The following is a 17,950-nucleotide window of genomic DNA, read 5'->3' as shown; positions in this document are numbered from 1 at the left end:
TCCTTTTGCCATGTAAGGTAACAGTCACAGGTTCCAGAAATAGAAGACATCTTTGAGGGGCCATTATTCTGCCTACTCATCCAGTAAACTAGAATTTTGTTGGGATCTTTAACAGGTCATTTATCCTTACCTTTTATTTTCTTCATCCAAAAAATAAAGTGGCCTACCATATAGGATAGATAATGTTTATTGAGCACTTACTTGCTGTGAGCTTGGCCCTTGGCGCTAAGCTCTTTGCTCAGGAAGAGTCTTTGAGGTGGGTTCTATTATTATCTCCATTTATAAGTGAGGAAACTGCATTTTGGAGAAGTTAAGTAATTGTTTAAAATAATTCAACTGGTGAGGGAATCAGACATTTCAGTAGGCTGCTGTACCTCAAAGGTTTGGCTGGCAATCAGCCTTCACATGGCAGGCATACTAATTAGAAATCAGTGTCTTGATTTTCTTAAAAAGTTTCAGTTTTGCTAGCAGAAATTGTCATTTGTGGCCAGGCACGGTGCCTCACGCTTGTAATCCCAGCGCTTTGTAGGCCGAGGCAGGTGAATCACCTGTGGTCGGGAGCTTGAGACCAGCCTGGCCAACATGGTGAAACCCTGTCTCCACTAAAACTATAATAATTAGCTGGGCGTGGTAGTGGGCGCCTGTAATCCCAGCTACTCGGGAGGCTGAGGTAGGAGAATCGTTTGAACCCAGGAGGTGGAGGTTACATGAGCTGAGATTGCACTACTGCACTCCATCCTGGGTGACAGAGGGAAACTCTGTCTCAAAAGAAAAAAAGTTGTCATTTGTGTTCATGGACGTGGTAAGAAAATAAAAACTGAAATCAGATATGTATTAAAATGGTTAAGTTATAAAATATTCTAGATAAAACTGTTTGTCTGAAAATGCAAAAAAAAAAAATTGATTTCTGGGTTGTGCTAAATCACGAACTGTTTTTTGAAGTCAGAATGTTGTTTTGTCTGAGATCTTGGAGTTCTCTGCCAAGAGAGATCTGATTTGTAATAGGGTGGTGGATGGGCTCAAATGTTTTTTTAATGAGATATTGGACTGTGATGTTTTGTTATACTGTAAGTGATATGTAACCAAACAAGGAAATTTTCCTAGCAACAAAGTTGTTTTCCTGAATCAGAAGAATGCTTTTGTTTGCTCATTTTCTTATTGTCCAAAAGATAAAAAAGCTTGTGAATTTAGCATCTTATTTTTTTTGAGATTGAGGTACTGGCGAGTATAGATAGTAGAATATATAAGATTATCATTGGAAGTATTTGGCAAGCAGTATGTTAATTCAGACCTAAACCATATTTAGGTAGAGAACTACCTTGTTTTTTTGTTTGTTTGTTTTTGAGATGGAGTTTCGCTCTTGTTGCCCAGGCTGGAGTGCAGTGGCGTGATCTCGGCTCACTGCAACCTCCGCCTCCTGGGTTCAAGTGATTCTCCTGCCTCAGCCTCCCGAGTAGCTGGGATTACAGGCATGCGCCACCATGCCCTGCTAATTTTGTATTTTTAGTAGAGTTGGAGTTTCTCCCTGTTGTTCAGGCTAGTCTCGAACTTCCAACCTGAGGTGATCCGCCCACCTCGGCCTCCCAAAGTGCTGGGATTACAGGTGTGAGTCACTGCGCCCTGCCGAGAACCACCTTGTTTTTATGCCAGACCCAATTGTTGGACATGATTATCTCGCTGGCCCTCATAAGCCTTTTTTTCTCTCTTCTTGTTCTTCATTAATCTGGTGAGGGACCCAGACATTTCAGCAGGCTGCTGTACCTCAAAGGTTTGGCTGGCAATCAGCCTTCACATGGCAGTCATACTAATTAGAAATCAATGTTTTGATTTTTTTAAAGTTTTAATTTTGCTAACAGAAAGTGTTATTCGTGTTCATGAACGTGTTAAGAAAATAGAAACCCAAACTTTTTTACAGTCATCATATCTCTAAGTTCTACCCCATTCCGTTTGTTTGTTTGTTTTGAGACAGGGTCCCACTCTGTTGCCCAAGCTGTAGTGCAGTGGTGCAGTTACAACTTGCTGCAGCCTCAACCTCCCTGGCTTAAATGATCCTCCCACCTCAGCCTCCTGAGTAGCTGGGACCACAAGCATGTGTCATTCCACCTGGCTAATTTTTGTATTTTTTTGTAGAGACAGGATTTCAGCACATTGCCCAGGCTGATCTTGAAGTCCTGGGCTCAAGTAATCCACTTGCCTCGGCCTCCTGAAGTGCTGGGATTACAGATGTGAGCCACTGCCCCGGCTTTCGATTTGTTTATGCAACAAATATTTGAATAGTATGTGCTAGGAGGCCCTAGGGATAGTGTGCCCTCATGAAGCTTACAGATTAATGAAAGACTCAAACATGAAAGAAATAATTACACAATCAGGAAGTACATGAGTGCTGTGAAAGGGAATAGAAGATTCTGCAAAATTGAAGGACAGGGTACAAAGAAAGCCTGGATGTAAAGGATGAATAACATTTAGCTAGGCAAAAATTGGGATTGACTGGTCTTGGTCAAGGGGTATATTTTGCAAAGGTCTTGTCCCAATAGGGAGTGTGGCAATTTCGAGCAACAGCAAAAAGGCCTCTGGGGTGTCGGTGGGTGTGTGTTCACGTATGTGTATGTGTGTTCGCTTGTGTGCATGCATGTGAGGAGGCGGGGTGGGGAGTGGCTCTGGAGGAGAAGGGCACAGATTCTCAGTCCTGTAGCACTCCTGTTCAGAATGTCAAGTAGAGCTGAGAATTGTCTGTTGATCATTGGTCCACCAAGCAGTTCGTATGGCCTTGTTTCCCAGAACTCCATCATCAAGCGGATGTGGTGACCATATACTTTATCATCAAAACCAGGATATTCATTTTTTTAAAACTTTTTTTTTTTTTTTAATGTTGCCCAAGCTGGTCTTGAACTCCTAGGCTCAATGGATCCTCCCACCCCGGCTTCCCAAAGTGCTGGGATTACAGGCGTGAGCCAACACACGCGGCAAACCAGGATACTCTTGAGAGTGAAAGGGGACACTATTAATTATGCTGGGACAATGGATATAAAACAGTACTTATAGACCAGTTCTCAGCCACTCCAGGGAGCCCCAAAGTTGCCTAGAAACCGTGCTCTGAAATGACAGGGTTAGTCACGTGCTCCTGCTTTCTCACCTTTTCCCCTTCCTTCAACCATGAATAACTATGAAAGAGGGGCACCGGGAGAAACTGCTCCAAGTCTATACAACAGAATCATAGCACTGTAGCCCACCCAGCTGCAGCCTCCTGTATTTCACACTGCCATCTGATCTCTATTAATGTGTTTTGAGAATTAAAGTCTAAAAAACATATAGAAAAGAAAGTAAGGCCTTAAAAGTTTAGCACGTGAACTTTTCCCACTAGAAGCTTTTCTTACACTGCTTCTTATGGATTACATGACCTAATTATATGTTCTCGGATGGCCACTAGGCAGAATGGGTGTGGTCTAACTTCTTTCACAGTAAACATGTTTTGTGGATTGGCCCTTATGGTGGATAATGGTGAATAACGCATGGAGTAAATACCTACAGGAAGCCTTCCCGTAGGTGTAAAACCTTTATTTCAGGAAATAAAATAGGAAGATATATTGATTTTTTTAATAGAATCAACTGTTTGGCTGAATCTGCATAATGAGGATTAATGGCGCTTTATTTCCTGCTCTCTCTGCCCAAGTCATTCTACAGCAGGGCCCTCAGAGAGCCCTAGTAACTTCTTCAATTTACTGAGAGATGGATCACTTTGCAGTATAATAATATTTAATGGTCGGCAACTGCGAGAATGTGGGATCTCATTGTCCTCCTCAGCCTTTCTTCAACAACCCCCCAAGTCCTCAATAAAATAGTTTGACCCTGTCCCGCATAATAATTTTTAATGTTCATGTTCAGCCAAATACTCAGGACACTAAGGAGTTGCACTATTTCTTTTCAAACTGCATTCAAGCTCTTTCTTTTGTTTTAAAAGCCAGGAAATGTGAAGAATTCACCTGGAACTAAGTAGAAAACTCCTTGCTCTGCCATCTTAATCAGGTAAAGAACAAGAAATCTCTGTGATTGTTCTCAGCATTGTAGTGCCAGCTGAAATGAGTTGTGTTTAATTAATTTAATTTAATTGTAACAGTTGAAACTGTTGTGAAACAGTTTCACTGATGTGAAAACATAAGGGTCATATTTTCTTCCATCTTTAATTTCTGGGCTTAAATGCTGTGACTTATATATTTGTGTTTGTTCCACTGATATTACCTGGGTTTTTTAGACAAGCTAGAATCAGACAGTTGGGATTTGTCTACAAATGTATTTCAAACAATTGGAAAGTGTCATTATTCCTTAGGTTTATTTTTTTCAAACAACACTTTATTATAGTAAGTACACTTGTATTTATCTAATACTCAGTGTACACTGGAATGCATGACAGTTACACAGAGGCTCAAAACAGTAGTTATATTGTTTGTGTATATTTGAAAAATTGTATAATAGCACTTGTGATTTCCTGGTAATTAGAAGACTATAATTGAAATTGGAAACAACCTAGATATTCAACTATAGGAAAATGGCTTAATTATGGTATATCCATAAAGTGGAATATTATTATTCTGTTTCTACAGTATTTAATTGCATGGGAACATGTGCACAATTATTGTTAAATGAAAAAAAGGTAGTGTGATATGTTTATAGAGGGGAAGAAGCCAGGAGATACAACAGAAAGTGTATATCGTTCAGTGGTATGATGATTTTTCTATTTTTTCTTCTTTATAACTTTCTGTATTTTAAAAATGTTCTGCAATGAATATGTGTTTTATAATCAGAAAATTTTTTGAAAATTGGTGTTACATTTATTGTAAATCATGGCCCCTACTTAAAATTTAGGAAAACCCTGAGTTTGAAGGGTTTTTTCTTCAAGCTTTCTTTATATTTTTGGAGACCCAAAGAGTCACATAAACTGAGAATTTGAAAGTGAACCCCCAGCCTCAAGCAGACTCCCCTGAAGCCCTGTATGTTCCTCCTTTTACACCAGCACTGATGGGAAACTCACCCCATGGGGCAGCCATCCTGGGACAATTCTGATTTTTTGGAAGCTGTTTCTTCTGCTAAGCAAAAATATGTCTCCTTAGTGGTCACAGAAAACAAATCCAGTTCCTCTTTCACTGCATAGCCGTTCATACAGTAACCCAAAATCAGTAGGTTCTCAGATACAAACTATTACCCGGGGAGTTGGTAAAAGGCAAAGGCCACCCCAGAATCAGTATCTCTGGTGAATGCATGGGAATGCATATCTGCCAGTTATGCATGGGATGTGCCATTAGAAGGATGACTAGAGGGTGAGCAGCCACAGAGTGACACATGTCCTCTAGGGACTTGACTTTTAATACGGTTATATTTCTCTCATTTTTTTAAATCCTTGTCAGCCAGAATGGTTATATTTCTGTACAGGGACAATGAAAAAGACATAGAATAAAGGGAAATTAGGTAAGTATCCATTTCAGTTTTCAAAGATACTCTGCACCAGAGTTCAGCTTGCTGTAATACACAACCTTGATTTCATTCTTTATTGTTTTTAGATCTTCATTGGAGGAGGTGTAGCTTTTAATTATAAAAGTGATTCGTGTTGGTTGTAAAAAATGTTTTTAGCTAACTATTTTAAAAGCTTGTCTTATCCTTTCTTCTTTTCTTTTCTTTTTTTTTTTTTTTTTTTTTTTGAGATGGAGTTTCGCTCTTGTTGCCCAGGCTGGAGTGCAGTGGTGCAATCTCGCCCACTGCAGCCTCAGAGGCCTCCCAGGTTCTAGTGATTCTCCTGCCTCAGCCTCCCAAGTAGCTGGGATTACAGGCATGCGCCACCATGCCCAACTAATTTTGCATTTGTAGTAGAGACAGGGTTTTACCATATTGGTCAGGCTGGTCTCGAACTCCTGACCTCAGGTGATCCACCTGCCTCGGCCTCCCAAAGTGCTGGGATTACCGGTATGAGCCACCATGTCTGGCCGCTTTATTCTTGTTTCCAGAGGTAATTTTTGTTAATAGTTTGGTGTATCATTCCAGACTTTTAAAGATAGATAGATAGATAGATAGATAGACAGACAGACAGACAGACAGACAGACAGATAGATAGGCCGGGTGCAGTGGCTCATACCTGTACTCCTAGCGCTTTGGGAGGCCGAGGTAGGTGATTACATGAGTCTGGCAGTTCAAGAACAGCCTGGGCAATATAGCGAAACCCTGTCTCTACAGAAAAACTTAAAAATTAGCTGAGTGTGATGACAAACACCTGTAGTCCCAGTTACTTGGAGGCTGAAGTGGGAGGATCACCTGAGCCTGGGAGAAACAGGTTGCAGTGAGCCATGATCACTCCACTGCACTCCAGCCTGGGCAACAGAGTGACACCCTGTCTCAAAAACAAATATATATGTATTTATTTATATTTAAAATGTATAAATTAAATAAATTTATATATTTATAATATTTTCATGCATACATGCATGTTTTTGTTTTTTTGACAAAATGGGATCATATTCCTCATATTGTTCTGCAAGTTCACAGGAAACTTTCTTTTTACTGTTATTTATCTGGTGGGTTGGGATCTTGCTGTGTTACCCAGGCTGGACTTCAACTCCTGGGTTTAAGTGATCCTCCCACTTCACCCTTCTGAGTAGCTGCACAGAAAACTTTCTGAAGGCATATAATTGTAATTTTATTATCATACATAAAGAAATTAGGCCGGGGCCAGGTGCGGTGGCTCACGACTGTGGTCCCAGCACTTTGGGAAGCTGAGGCGGGTGGATCATGAGGTCAGGAGTTTGAGACCACCTAGCCAATATGGTGAAACCCTGTCTCTACTAAAAATACAAAAATTAGCCAGGCATGGTGGCGTGCACCTGTAGTCCCAGCTACTGGGGAGGCTGAGGCAGGGGAATCGCTTGAACCCGGAAGGAAGAGGTTGCAGTGAGCCGAGATCACGCCACTGCACTGCAGCCTGGGTGACAGAGTGAGACTCCGTCTCAAAAAAAAAAAGAAAAAAGAGAAATTAAGGCCGAGCATGGTGGCTTATACCTGTAGTTCAAATTACTCAGGAGGCTGCGGCAGGAGAATTGCTTGAACCTGGGAGGTAGAGGTCGCAGTGAGCCGAGATCGTGCCACTGCACACTCCCAGCCTGGGCAACACAGAGAGACTCCGTCTAAAAAAAAAAAAAAAGAAAGAAAGAAATTAGCACTAATTCCTTAACATCATCTAATATCCAGTCAATGTACACATTTTCCTGGTTGTTCCATGAATAACTTTTTACAGTTGGTTCGTTTGAACCAGGATCCAAATAAGATCTGCCTGTTGTGTTTGGTAGGTCTCTTAGAACTGTAAAAGTTTCTGCTCCCTCTCTGTTCCTTGCTATTTGTTTGTTGAAAAACCTGGCTTATTTGTCCTTTAGAATTTCCTGTGTTCTACAAGGATTGAGCTGGGAGGGGAAAAAAAGAATTTCTCATGTTCTGGCTGTGGCCGAATGTATCCATTTAGTATCATTCTGTTTATCTCTTGGTTCCTTTCTTCTCTATATTTCCCATAAACTTATAGTTGGATTTGAAGGCTTAATTAGACTTAGGTTCAATTTTTTTTTTTGCTAAGAATGCCGTAGACAGTACTATGTTAAGCTATGTTGAATGAATGAGTGAACTTGTTTTATATAACATATTGTGTAAATATTTCCCTTTCAGTACTTATAGATCTACCCATTCCTTCTCTAGTTGCTTAATGGTTTCCTAGTATGGACTACCATGATCTACTTAATCTTTATCAACATAGGTTGTTTCCAGTTTTTAGTTTTTAACAATGCAATAAATCTGTCAAATTCCTACCGAAGACAAAAACAGATTAATAAACTGAGATAGAAAAAATAAGCTAGTAGTTTACATGTTTAAGAATTTTTAGTTGTATATTAAAAAATCAAGTGAATAGTCACTGGCCTCTAAAATATTTAGAAATCTCTAATTGCACCAGGCACGGTGACTCACACCTGTAATTCCAGCACTTTGGGAGGCTGAGGCGGGCGGATCACCTCAGGTCAGGAGTTCGAGACCAGCCTGCCCCACCACATCTCTACTAAAAATACAAAAAATTAGCCAGACATGGTGGCACATGTCTATAATCCCAGCTACTCAGGAGACTGAGGCAGGAGAATCGCTTGAACCCGGGAGGTGGAGGTTGCGGTGAACCGAGATCGCACCACTGCACTCCAGCCTGGGCAACAAGAGCGAAACTCTGAATCAAAAAAAAAAAAAAAGAAATCTCTAATTGCTGAGTATATTCATTACAAATTGTGAAAAAAAGCCAGACGTGGTGGCTCACGGCTGTAATCCCAGCACTTTGGGAAGCTGAGGCAGGCAGATCACTTGAGGTCAGGAGTTTGAGACCAGCCTGGCCAACATGGTAAACCCCTGTCTCTACCAAAAATATAAAAAATTAGCTGGGCGTGGTGGCGGGCACCTGTAATCCTAGCTACTCAGGAGGCTGAGGCAGGAGAATCGTTTGAACGCGGGAGGCAGAGGTTACAGTGAGCCAAGATCGCACCACTGCACTCCAGCTTGGGTGACAGAACAAGACTCCATCTCAAAAAAAAAAAAAAAAAATTATGAAAAAAGCAATCTGGAGAAGACTCGGTTTGTCTTTGACTTGTCTTTGAATATATGTGTATTTTATTCCAGAAAAGTATGATGAGGGTGATGTGAGGAAAATTACACATCAAACTGAGGGTGATGTAATCATGCTTTCCAGCAGATAGATGGAAATGTAGTTGTTTAATCTTCAGATGTGATGTGTACTGTGCCATTTAGACATTTATTTTTTATTTATTCACCCATCCATTTGGTTAATTACGCTCAGATACACAGCCAATTGAGGATCTGAATGTAGTATATGTACTATTGATGGAACACAAAATCTTTTTTTTTTTTTTTCTTGAGACAGAGTTTCACTCTGTCGCCTAGGCTGGAGTGCAATGGCTCAATCTCAGTTCACTGTATCCTCTGCCTCCCGGGTTCAAGCAATTCTCCTGCCTCAGCCTTCCGAGTAGCTGGGATTACAGGCGCCCACCACCATGCCCGGCTAATTTTTTGTATTTTTAGTAGAGATGGGGTTTCACCATGTTAGCCAGGCTGGTCTCGAACTCTGGACCACAGATGATCCACCTGCCTCGGCCTCCTAAAGTGCTGGGATTACACACGTGAGCCACCACAGTCGGCCTTCTTTCTGATTCTTAGTTTAACTATCTGTAAAATGGGAATAATTACAGTTTTCTCTGGCTCATGTTTCTTATGGTTATATAATGGTGATGTAAATATTGTCTATGGTTTCTCTTTATTTATTTATTTATTTATTTATTTTGAGACAGAGTTTCATCCTTGTCGCCCAGGCTGTAGTGCAATGGCATGATCTCAGCTCATTACAGCCTCCATCTCCTGGGTTCAAGCAATTCTCCTGCCTCAGCCTCCTGAGTAGCTGGGATTACAGGACCTGCCACCATGCCCAGCTAATTTTTTTGTATTTTTAGTAGAGATGGGGTTTCACCACGTTGGCCAGGCTGATCTCGAACTTCTGACCTCAGGTGATCGACCCGCCTCAGCTTCCCAAAGTGCTGGGATTACAGGCATGGGCCACCGCGCCCAGCCTGGTTTCTCTATTTAAATCTGAAGAATTTTCATGATAAAAAAATTTTTCTGGCACAGTTTACTTATGTTTTTCTTTTCCTTCTTTTAGTTATAGGTAAACATTGGAAACTCCATAGAATAAATCAGTATTTCTACAGAAAAATGGCAGAGAAGTCAGTATTGAATGTATTAAATTGGCTTTCTTCTTCAGGAAAAACTAGACCAGACCTCTGTTATCTTCGGTGATATCATCCTACAAGCAAACTAATCTGGAATCCCTTCACCTAGAGATAATGTACAAGCCTTAGAACTCCTCGTTCTCATGTTGCTATTTATGTACCTAATTAAAACCCAAGTTAAAAAAAAATCCGGTATCATTGAGTGACGATCTAAGTGTATCTGGTGCCTGTGTGTATGGTGTGTGTATGCATGGTTTGTGTGTGTGGTGCATGTTTGTGTGTGTGTGTGTGGTATGGATGGTGTATGTGAGTTAGAGCCAACAGGTAACTCTTCTTAGGGAAGTATCAGCTTGCAGCCTGCAGAGTCTGGGCCCCACAACACATACTATAGAAGAGTAGCTCTGGAGTCCGAAAGATGCTTCAATAACCAGCACAAGGACCAAAACTTGTAATACAGTTTCCCTGACAATGATTAGAAGACATATAAAAGGAAACACTAACAGTGACCCCTTATTGTGGCTGTCACCTCCTAGTTTGTACAGAACTTGCAATTCTTGATTGCCAGTGGGAGATTCAGAACGAAGAGGTCCCTGTCCTCTGCCAGTGGATGAATGGGGATGTGGTGTGTGTTTGGATTCTCTGTATGTGTATGGCTTGTATTTTCCTCCTCTGCGGCGCCTGAATGCACAGCTCATTGAACTCTGTGGTCCCACTGCAGGAGCCTCTTTTGACTTGTCAGCCAGCCAGTAAGGATGGCAGGGGAACAGAATGTCAAAGAGAATTTAGAATTTCCAGATTTCAATTAGATTTGGGAACTCTTAAATCTTCCTTGTATACTTGTATCATCAATTGAATTCCTAATCGTTGACCTTCCAGAACTGATAGCAGTCAGTAAGATGGCAATACACAGATGGACATGCACATATTCGTGTTATATATATTTAAGAGAGCCAAAATGGCAGGAACAGTGGCAGCATTGTTACCGGATTAATGAGCTGAAGCAAATTTGTCCCTAGAATGATCTCCATAGTCACCCAGAAGTCTTTTATTTCCTTTTAGGCCAAAGTACTTTTGTGTTATTGTACCAATCACCCAAATATATGAAAGCCATGCCTATATCTCATTATAAATATGCTATTGTTCCAGGCTTTCTCCATTTGGCTTGGCCTCCCATGTCACCTCTGGAAAGTAGCGATTCCTTGAGTTTCTTCCTTGCAATTGCCTGACCTAGAGAAGATTAAGAAGAAATGGCCTACACGTCAGCATGCTTAGGTCATTAATCAATAATTTGAGTGCTTCCTATCTAAGATATTACCTCCCTTTTTAGTTTTTTACTCAGTATTGAAACATTGCTTTAAAACATTTTAGGCCAGGTACAGTGGTATCTGTAATCACCCGCCTGTAATCACCCGAGGCGGGTGAATCACTTAAGGCCGGGAGTTTGAGACCAGCCTGGATAACATGGTGAAACCCTGTCTCTACTAAAAATACAAAAATTAGCCAGGCGTGGTGGTGCACGCCTGTAGTCCCAGCTACTCGAGTGTCTGTGGCAGAAAAATTGCCTGAACCCAGGAGGCAGAGTTTGCAGTGAGCCAAGATCAATCCACGCACTCCAGCCTAGGCAACAGAGTGAGACCGTCTCAAAAAAAGAAAGAAAGAAGGCCAGGTGCAATGGCTCACGCCTGTAACTTTGGGAGACCGAGGCAGGCGGGTTGCTTGAAGTCAGGAGTTCAAGACTAGCCTGGCCAACATAGTGAAACCCTGTCTCTACTAAAAATACAAAAACTTGCTGGGCATGATAGCGGGTGCCTGTAATCCCAGCTACTCAGGAGGCTGAGGCACAAGAATAGCTTGAACCCAGGAGGAGGAGGTTGCATTGAGCCAAGATCACACCACTGCACTCTAGCCTGGACCACAGAGCAAGACCCTGTCTCAAAAAAAAAAAAATTCAAAATGTAGGCAAAATGCCTGTGCTCACATATATAAATGAAAAAATGTGACTTGCTCGAGGTTAAATAGCAAATCAATGACAGGTAAAATTAGGTCATGCAGTGAATATTACTGATTTTTATTAGTCTAAACATATAATTCAGAATCCTTTAATTCAGAAAAAGTAATAGATAGGGGTTATATTTTCCTCATCTTATCTCTTTCTTTTTTTCCACCTGGGCTGGAGTGCAGTGGCATGCACGGTCACAGCTGCTCCAACCTCAACCTCCCAGGCTCAAGCAGTTCTCCTGCATTAGTCTGCCGAGTAGCTGGGACTATAGGTGTGCACCCCCTCACCCAGCTAATTTTTTATTTTTTTTATTTTTTTATTTTTTTTCGAAATGGAGTTTTGCTCTGTTGCCCAGGCTGGAGTGCAGTGGCACGATCTCAGCTCACTGCAACCTCCGCCTCCCGGGTTCAAGCAGTTCTCCTGCCTCAGCCTCCTGAGTAGCTGGGATTACAGGTGCCTGCTACCACACCCAGCTAATTTTTGTATTTTTTAGTAGAGACGGGGTTTCACCACCTTGGCCAGGCTGGTCCCGAACTCCCACCTCGGCCTCCCAGAGTGCTGGGATTACAGGCGTGAGCCACTGCACCTGGCCTCCACGTTGTCTTAATGAATGCACTTTGCACTCATCATTTTGGAAAGTCTTTTGTTTTGTTTTTTCTTTGAGGCAAGGTCTCACTTTCTTGCCCAGGCTGTAGTGGAGTGGCACGATCACAGCTCACTGCAGCCTTGACCTCCCTGGGTTCAGATGCTTCTCCCACCTTAACCTGCTGCATAGCTGGGACCACAGGCACATGCCACCATGCCCCGCTAGTTTTTGTATTTTTTGTAGAGATAAGGATTGCCATGTTGCCCAGGCTGGTCTGGAATTCCTGAGCTCAGGTGATCCACCCACCTCAGCCTCCCAAAGTTCTGGGATTACAGGCGTGAGCCACCGTGCCCAGCCCAAGTTTCCACTTTTTAATTCAATGTACCAATCCAGTCTAATGCAGAAACCACTGTCAGGGGACTGGTAGTACATGTGTAGGACTAAACTCTCCTTATGGCTTGATTTTCATTTAAAGTAAGTATTGGAAATCATGTTTTCATTCACCAGTGGTTGAAAGAAACTTGCTTCAGGTTTTGGTTTTCACCCTGTAAACCTTCTCCTGTCTGATGTTTTGTTTCCCTTCTGATATGTTCAACTTTCAAGTCAGTACAGGTTGAGTATCCCTTATCCAAAATGCTTAGGACCAGAAATATTTTGGATTTTGGAATTTTTTTAGATTTTGGAATATTTGTGTATACATAATGAGATATCTTGGGGATGGGACCCAAGTCTAAAACCATGAAATTCATTTGTTTCATTTGCACCTTATACACTTAGGGTGAAGGTAGTTTTATAAAATATTTTTAATACTTTTGTGCATTAAAGTTTTGAGTGAGTGTGTGTGTGTGTGTACATATATATATATATATATATATAGTTTTTGTTTTGTTTTTTAGACAGTCTCACTCTGTTGCCCAGGCTGGAGTAAAGTGGCATGCTCTTGGCTCACTGCAACCTCCACCTCCTGGGTTCAAGCAATTCTCGTGTCTCAGCTTCCCTAGTAGCTGGGATTAAAGGCATGTGCCACCACACCCGGCTAATTTTTTGTATTTTTAGTAGAGACGAAGTTTCAGTATATTCACTAGGCTGGTCTCAAACTCCTGGCCTCAAGTGATGGCCCGCCTCAGCCACCCAAAGTGCTGGAATTACAGGCGTGAGATACCGCGCCTGGTCAGTTTTCACTTTTTTTTTTTTTTTTTTTTTTTTTTTTTTTGAGACAGAGTCTCGCTCTGTCACCCAGACTGGAGTGCAGTGGCACAATCTCGGCTCACTGCAAGCTCCGCCTCCCGGGTTCACGCCATTCTCCTGCCTCAGCCTCCCGAGTAGCTGGGACTACAGGCGCCCGCCACCACGCCCGGCTAGTTTTTTGTATTTTTAGTAGAGACGGGTTTCACTGTGTTAGCCAGGATGGTCTTGATCTCCTGACCTCGTGATCCGCCCGTCTCGGCCTCCCAAAGTGCTGGGATTACAGGCGTGAGCCACCGTGCCCGGCCAGTTTTCACTATATTTTAACTGTTACCTGTCACGCAAGGTAAGATACGGAATTTTCCACTTGTGGCATCATGTCTGTGTTCAAAAAACTGGATTTCAGAGTGTTTTGGATTTCAGATTTTTGTAGTAGGGATGCTCAACCTGTAATTAACCAACACATAACACTAACGATATACAGTTAGGTCAAACTCCAGATGTGACCAAAGTTCAGGCTTAATTATGTTTATGAAATGATAGCCAAGGAAATGCCTGGGTGGAAGAAAAGTTTGTTTTTATAAGCAGGTGTTTCACATTTCATTCACTTAGCAGTGCAGAATAAGTCATCTGTATTTCACATGTAGGGGTCTTTATCTTAACTGACTGTAGAGTTTTGTTGCTGGACTTTAGCTGTGACTCTGGAAGACAGAAGAATAGCCAAGGAAGTAACTCTTTTTCCTGCCCACCTGCAACCTGTGAAATAGTCTTAAGACTCAGGCCAGGCGCAATGGCTCAAACCTGTAATCCCAGCGCTTAGGGAGGCCGAGGCAGGCGGATCACAAGGTTAGGAGTTCCAAATCAGCCTGGCCAATATGGTGAATCCCCGTCTCTACTAAAAATACAAAAATTAGGTGTGGTGGTTCGTGCCTGTACTCCCAGCTACTCGGGAGGCTGAGGTAGAAGAATCGCTTGAACCCGGGAGGTGGAGGTTGCAGTGAGCCGAGATCGTGCCACTGCACTCCAGCGTGGGCGACAGAGCAAGACTCCATCTCAAAAATACATATATATATAGTCTTAAGACTCAGTATCCCTATAGTCAGTCTGTAAATTCTCTCCTCTCAGGTATGCCTGGTGAGACTTGCTGTTCAATGCTGATTTGTTGATAGGTGTAGAGAACACATAGAAGAACAAGGGAAAGGCAAAGAAGGAGAAAAATACAGAATTCAAAGACTGCTCTCCACACTCAAAAGTCATAGTGAGCCCTTCAAATGCTTAGATGACATAATACTGGGATTTTCTTAGGAGGAACCCCCAATTTGTGTATGGTCACAGGGTGATTTTAAATGTTTTGTTTACTACAGAAAAAGCATCAGCTTTTTAATATCAGCTATTTAATTTATCTCCCATATCCCTTCTAAATTATGAGAGAATGGCCTCCAGGTAATGGTATGTGTGAATACATACCTAACTCACTCCTGAAACCCCAGGAAGACAGGAAGAAAGGGATTTTTATGTAGCATTCGCATGTAAGAAAAGGATGGCGGAGGAGTTCTGGGCAACGTAGAGGGAGACTCTATTACTAAAAGAAAGAAAAAAGGATGGAGAGAGGGAGACAATGGGACTTGTTTTTCACAACAGACTCAGCAGAATTGTTTGAAACTCTGTACCCATGTAACATTGCCACAAACAAAAATAATGAAAATATTTAGAAGCGGATTCTACAAAAGGCAAGGAAGTTAGTGTTAAAACGCTGTATTTGGCCAGGTGCGGTGGTTCAAGCCTGTAATCCCAGCACTTTGGGAGGCCTAGGCAGGCGGATCTCGCAGTCAGGAGTTCAACATGGCGAAAACTCATTTCTACTAAAAAATAGAAAAATTAGCTGGGCTAATTTGTGGTGGGTGCCTGTAATCCCAGCTACTCAGGAGGCTGAGGCAGGAGAACTGCTTGAACCTGGGAGGCGGAGGTTGCAGTGAGCTGAGATCGCGCCACTGCACTTCAGCCCGGGCCACAGAGTGAGACTCTGTCTCTCTCTCTCTCTCTCTCTCTCTCTATATATATATATAGAGAGAGAGAGAGAGAGAGTATTTATTTTGTAAACTTTGATTCTGTGTGTCCACTGGGACCCTTCGTGTAGTGAAAGCATATGATAGATTTCTCCCCATTTAAAAAAAAATTTAGAAAGTTATAGGTGTCTTTGTGTCTGTGGCACTTTGTCAAAGCTCTGATTCAGCCAGTTGCAGTGGCTCATGCCTGTAATCCTAGCACTTTGGGAGGCCAAGATGGGAAGATTGCTTGAGCCCAGCAGTTTGAGACCAGCCTGGGCAACACAGTGAGACCCCCATCTCTATAAAAAATTAAAAATTAGCCGGGCTTAGTGACATGCGCCTATAGTACCAGCTACTCAGGAGGGTCACTTGAGCCCAGAAGATCGAGTCTGCAGTGAGTCATGATTGTGCCACTGCACTCCAGCCTGGGCGACAGTGAGACCCTGTCTCCAAGGCGAAGAAAAAAATGCCAGGCGTGGTGGCTCGTGCCTGTAATTCTAGCACTTTGGGAGGCTGAGATGAGTGGATCGCTTGAGCCAGGAGTTCAAGACAACTCCTGAGCAACATGGTGAAACTCTGTCTCTACAACAAATACAAAACTTAGCCAGTTGTGCTGATGTGTTCCTGTATTCCCAGCTACTCAGAAGGCGGAAGTGGGAGGATCACTTGAGCCCCAGAGGTCAAGGCTGTAGTGAGCTGTGATTGCACCACTGCACTCCAGCCTGGGTGACAATGAGACCCTGTCTCAAAAAAAGAAAAAAAAAAAAAGCTCTGATTCATTTTCTGAATCTTCTGTCAGGAATACAACCCTCAGTTCCAACATTGCTCAAGAGGGAAGCTGTAGCCTGTTGGTGGACCTGTTTCCCTGGATTGGAAGTTGTGTCATTTTATGAAGAAAAGCAGAGACCACTTAGTATATTGTTGCCCTTGCAGGTGCTCTTCAGAACTGGAAGCATCGTGCTCCTGGGAGCCTTCCCTACTTCATACACCCCACTTGTCTCCTGTTTGTACCTCCTCTCCTTTCCATACTTCCTCTCTATCTTACCAAACAAACATGGTATTGTTTTCCATTCCTCATGTTGTGTTACTGGCTCTTGGTGGTCCTGCTGACCTAAAGATGTTTGACTTACTACTAACAGTCTTCTTTGTGTGGTTGCTGTTTTCCCCTTGGGACAGGTTCTGTTCTTGTTACTCATTTATGTGCAGAATGGGAGATGTAGGAAAAGCTTGTACCGGCCGGGCGCGGTGGCTCAAGCCTGTAATCCCAGCACTTTGGGAGGCCGAGACGGGCGGATCACAAGGTCAGGAGATCGAGACCAGCCTGGCTAAATATGGTGAAACCCCGTCTCTACTAAAAAATACAAAAAACTAGCTGGGTGAGGTGGCGGGCGCCTGTAGTCCCAGCTACTCGGGAAGCTGAGGCAGGAGAATGGCATAGACCCAGGAGGCAGAGCTTGCAGTGAGCTGAGATGCGGCCACTGCACTCCAGCCTGGGCGACAGAGCGAGACTCCGTCTCAAAAAAAAAAAAAAAAAAAAAAAAAAAGAAAAAAGCTTGTACCCTTTCAAACCCTTTTAAACTTACTTGTACTTCTGTTGAATTCACCATCACTGGTACCTTTCTGAAGAACTGACTTTCCAGACATGAAAACCTTTTCTCTCTGAACTCCTAGATCACATTCTAGGTTTCTTATGGCTTCATGCATGTTCTACCCCTTTTTGTTCATACCTGATTTCCCCTAGTAGGCTATAATCTTTCTGAGGCCGGGACAAGTGTCCTTCTTAGTGTTCCCACAGTGCTGACCTAATGCAGTGATATATACATTGTGAATGTGTGAATTCTTGAAAGTTCAAAATTGCATTAATTCTGTTTCAATCAAAACCTCTATAGGATTTGCATAGGTATTTGATTTGTTTGTCCTCACCCTCAGAGTACATGTCCCTGTTTCTAACTTCCAAATATAAAAAAGAGGAACTCTCTAAAGGCCTTCAGTCTCTATGACTTCTCCCCCTTAGATTTATTAAGCGCCCACTGAATGCCTGGTCTAGATACTCTGTTATGATGGGCAGGTAGAGAAATACCTTTTACAATTCTGATTCAAAGACAAAGCAAGTACATGAGACAATCAGAGTAGTTACAGGCAGCATTATCATAATGTACAATCTGTGGTAGATACTGATTTTGTATTTTGGTCTTGTGCAAAGAAGCACCCAAGGATGTTTGTCCAAAACATGAATGTTGCCAGGAGAGGTGGCTCATATCTGTAATCTTAATACTTTGGAAGGCCAAGACAGGAGGATCGCTTGAGCCTAGGAGTTTGAGACCAGCCTGGG

General features: G+C 42.5%; 2 protein-coding genes across 5 annotated transcripts in view; both read left to right on the top strand.

Moving 5' to 3' along the window:
- APOO (apolipoprotein O) overlaps positions 1 to 9,988 on the top strand; it is a 75,872-nt gene extending 65,884 nt beyond the window's left edge. For 2 of the 4 annotated variants that reach the window (XM_050777382.1, XM_050777380.1), the window contains 2 exons: positions 3,959 to 4,023; positions 9,833 to 9,988. In XM_050777382.1, coding sequence (XP_050633339.1) covers positions 3,959 to 3,994 — 36 coding nt within the window. In that variant the 3' untranslated portion in view covers positions 3,995 to 4,023; positions 9,833 to 9,988. Of the gene's footprint in view, positions 1 to 3,958; positions 4,024 to 9,730 lie in introns of all 4 variants that reach the window. The other 2 variants (XM_050777381.1, XM_050777379.1) reach the window with 1 other exon arrangement.
- ACOT9 (acyl-CoA thioesterase 9) overlaps positions 1 to 17,950 on the top strand; it is a 397,499-nt gene that overhangs the window by 252,800 nt on the left and 126,749 nt on the right. The gene's annotated exons all lie outside the window — the stretch shown is intronic.

Source organism: Macaca thibetana, chromosome X (assembly GCF_024542745.1).
Source record: "Macaca thibetana thibetana isolate TM-01 chromosome X, ASM2454274v1, whole genome shotgun sequence".
Lineage (NCBI taxonomy): Eukaryota > Metazoa > Chordata > Mammalia > Primates > Cercopithecidae > Macaca > Macaca thibetana.
This window is presented reverse-complemented; position numbering and strand designations above follow the sequence as displayed.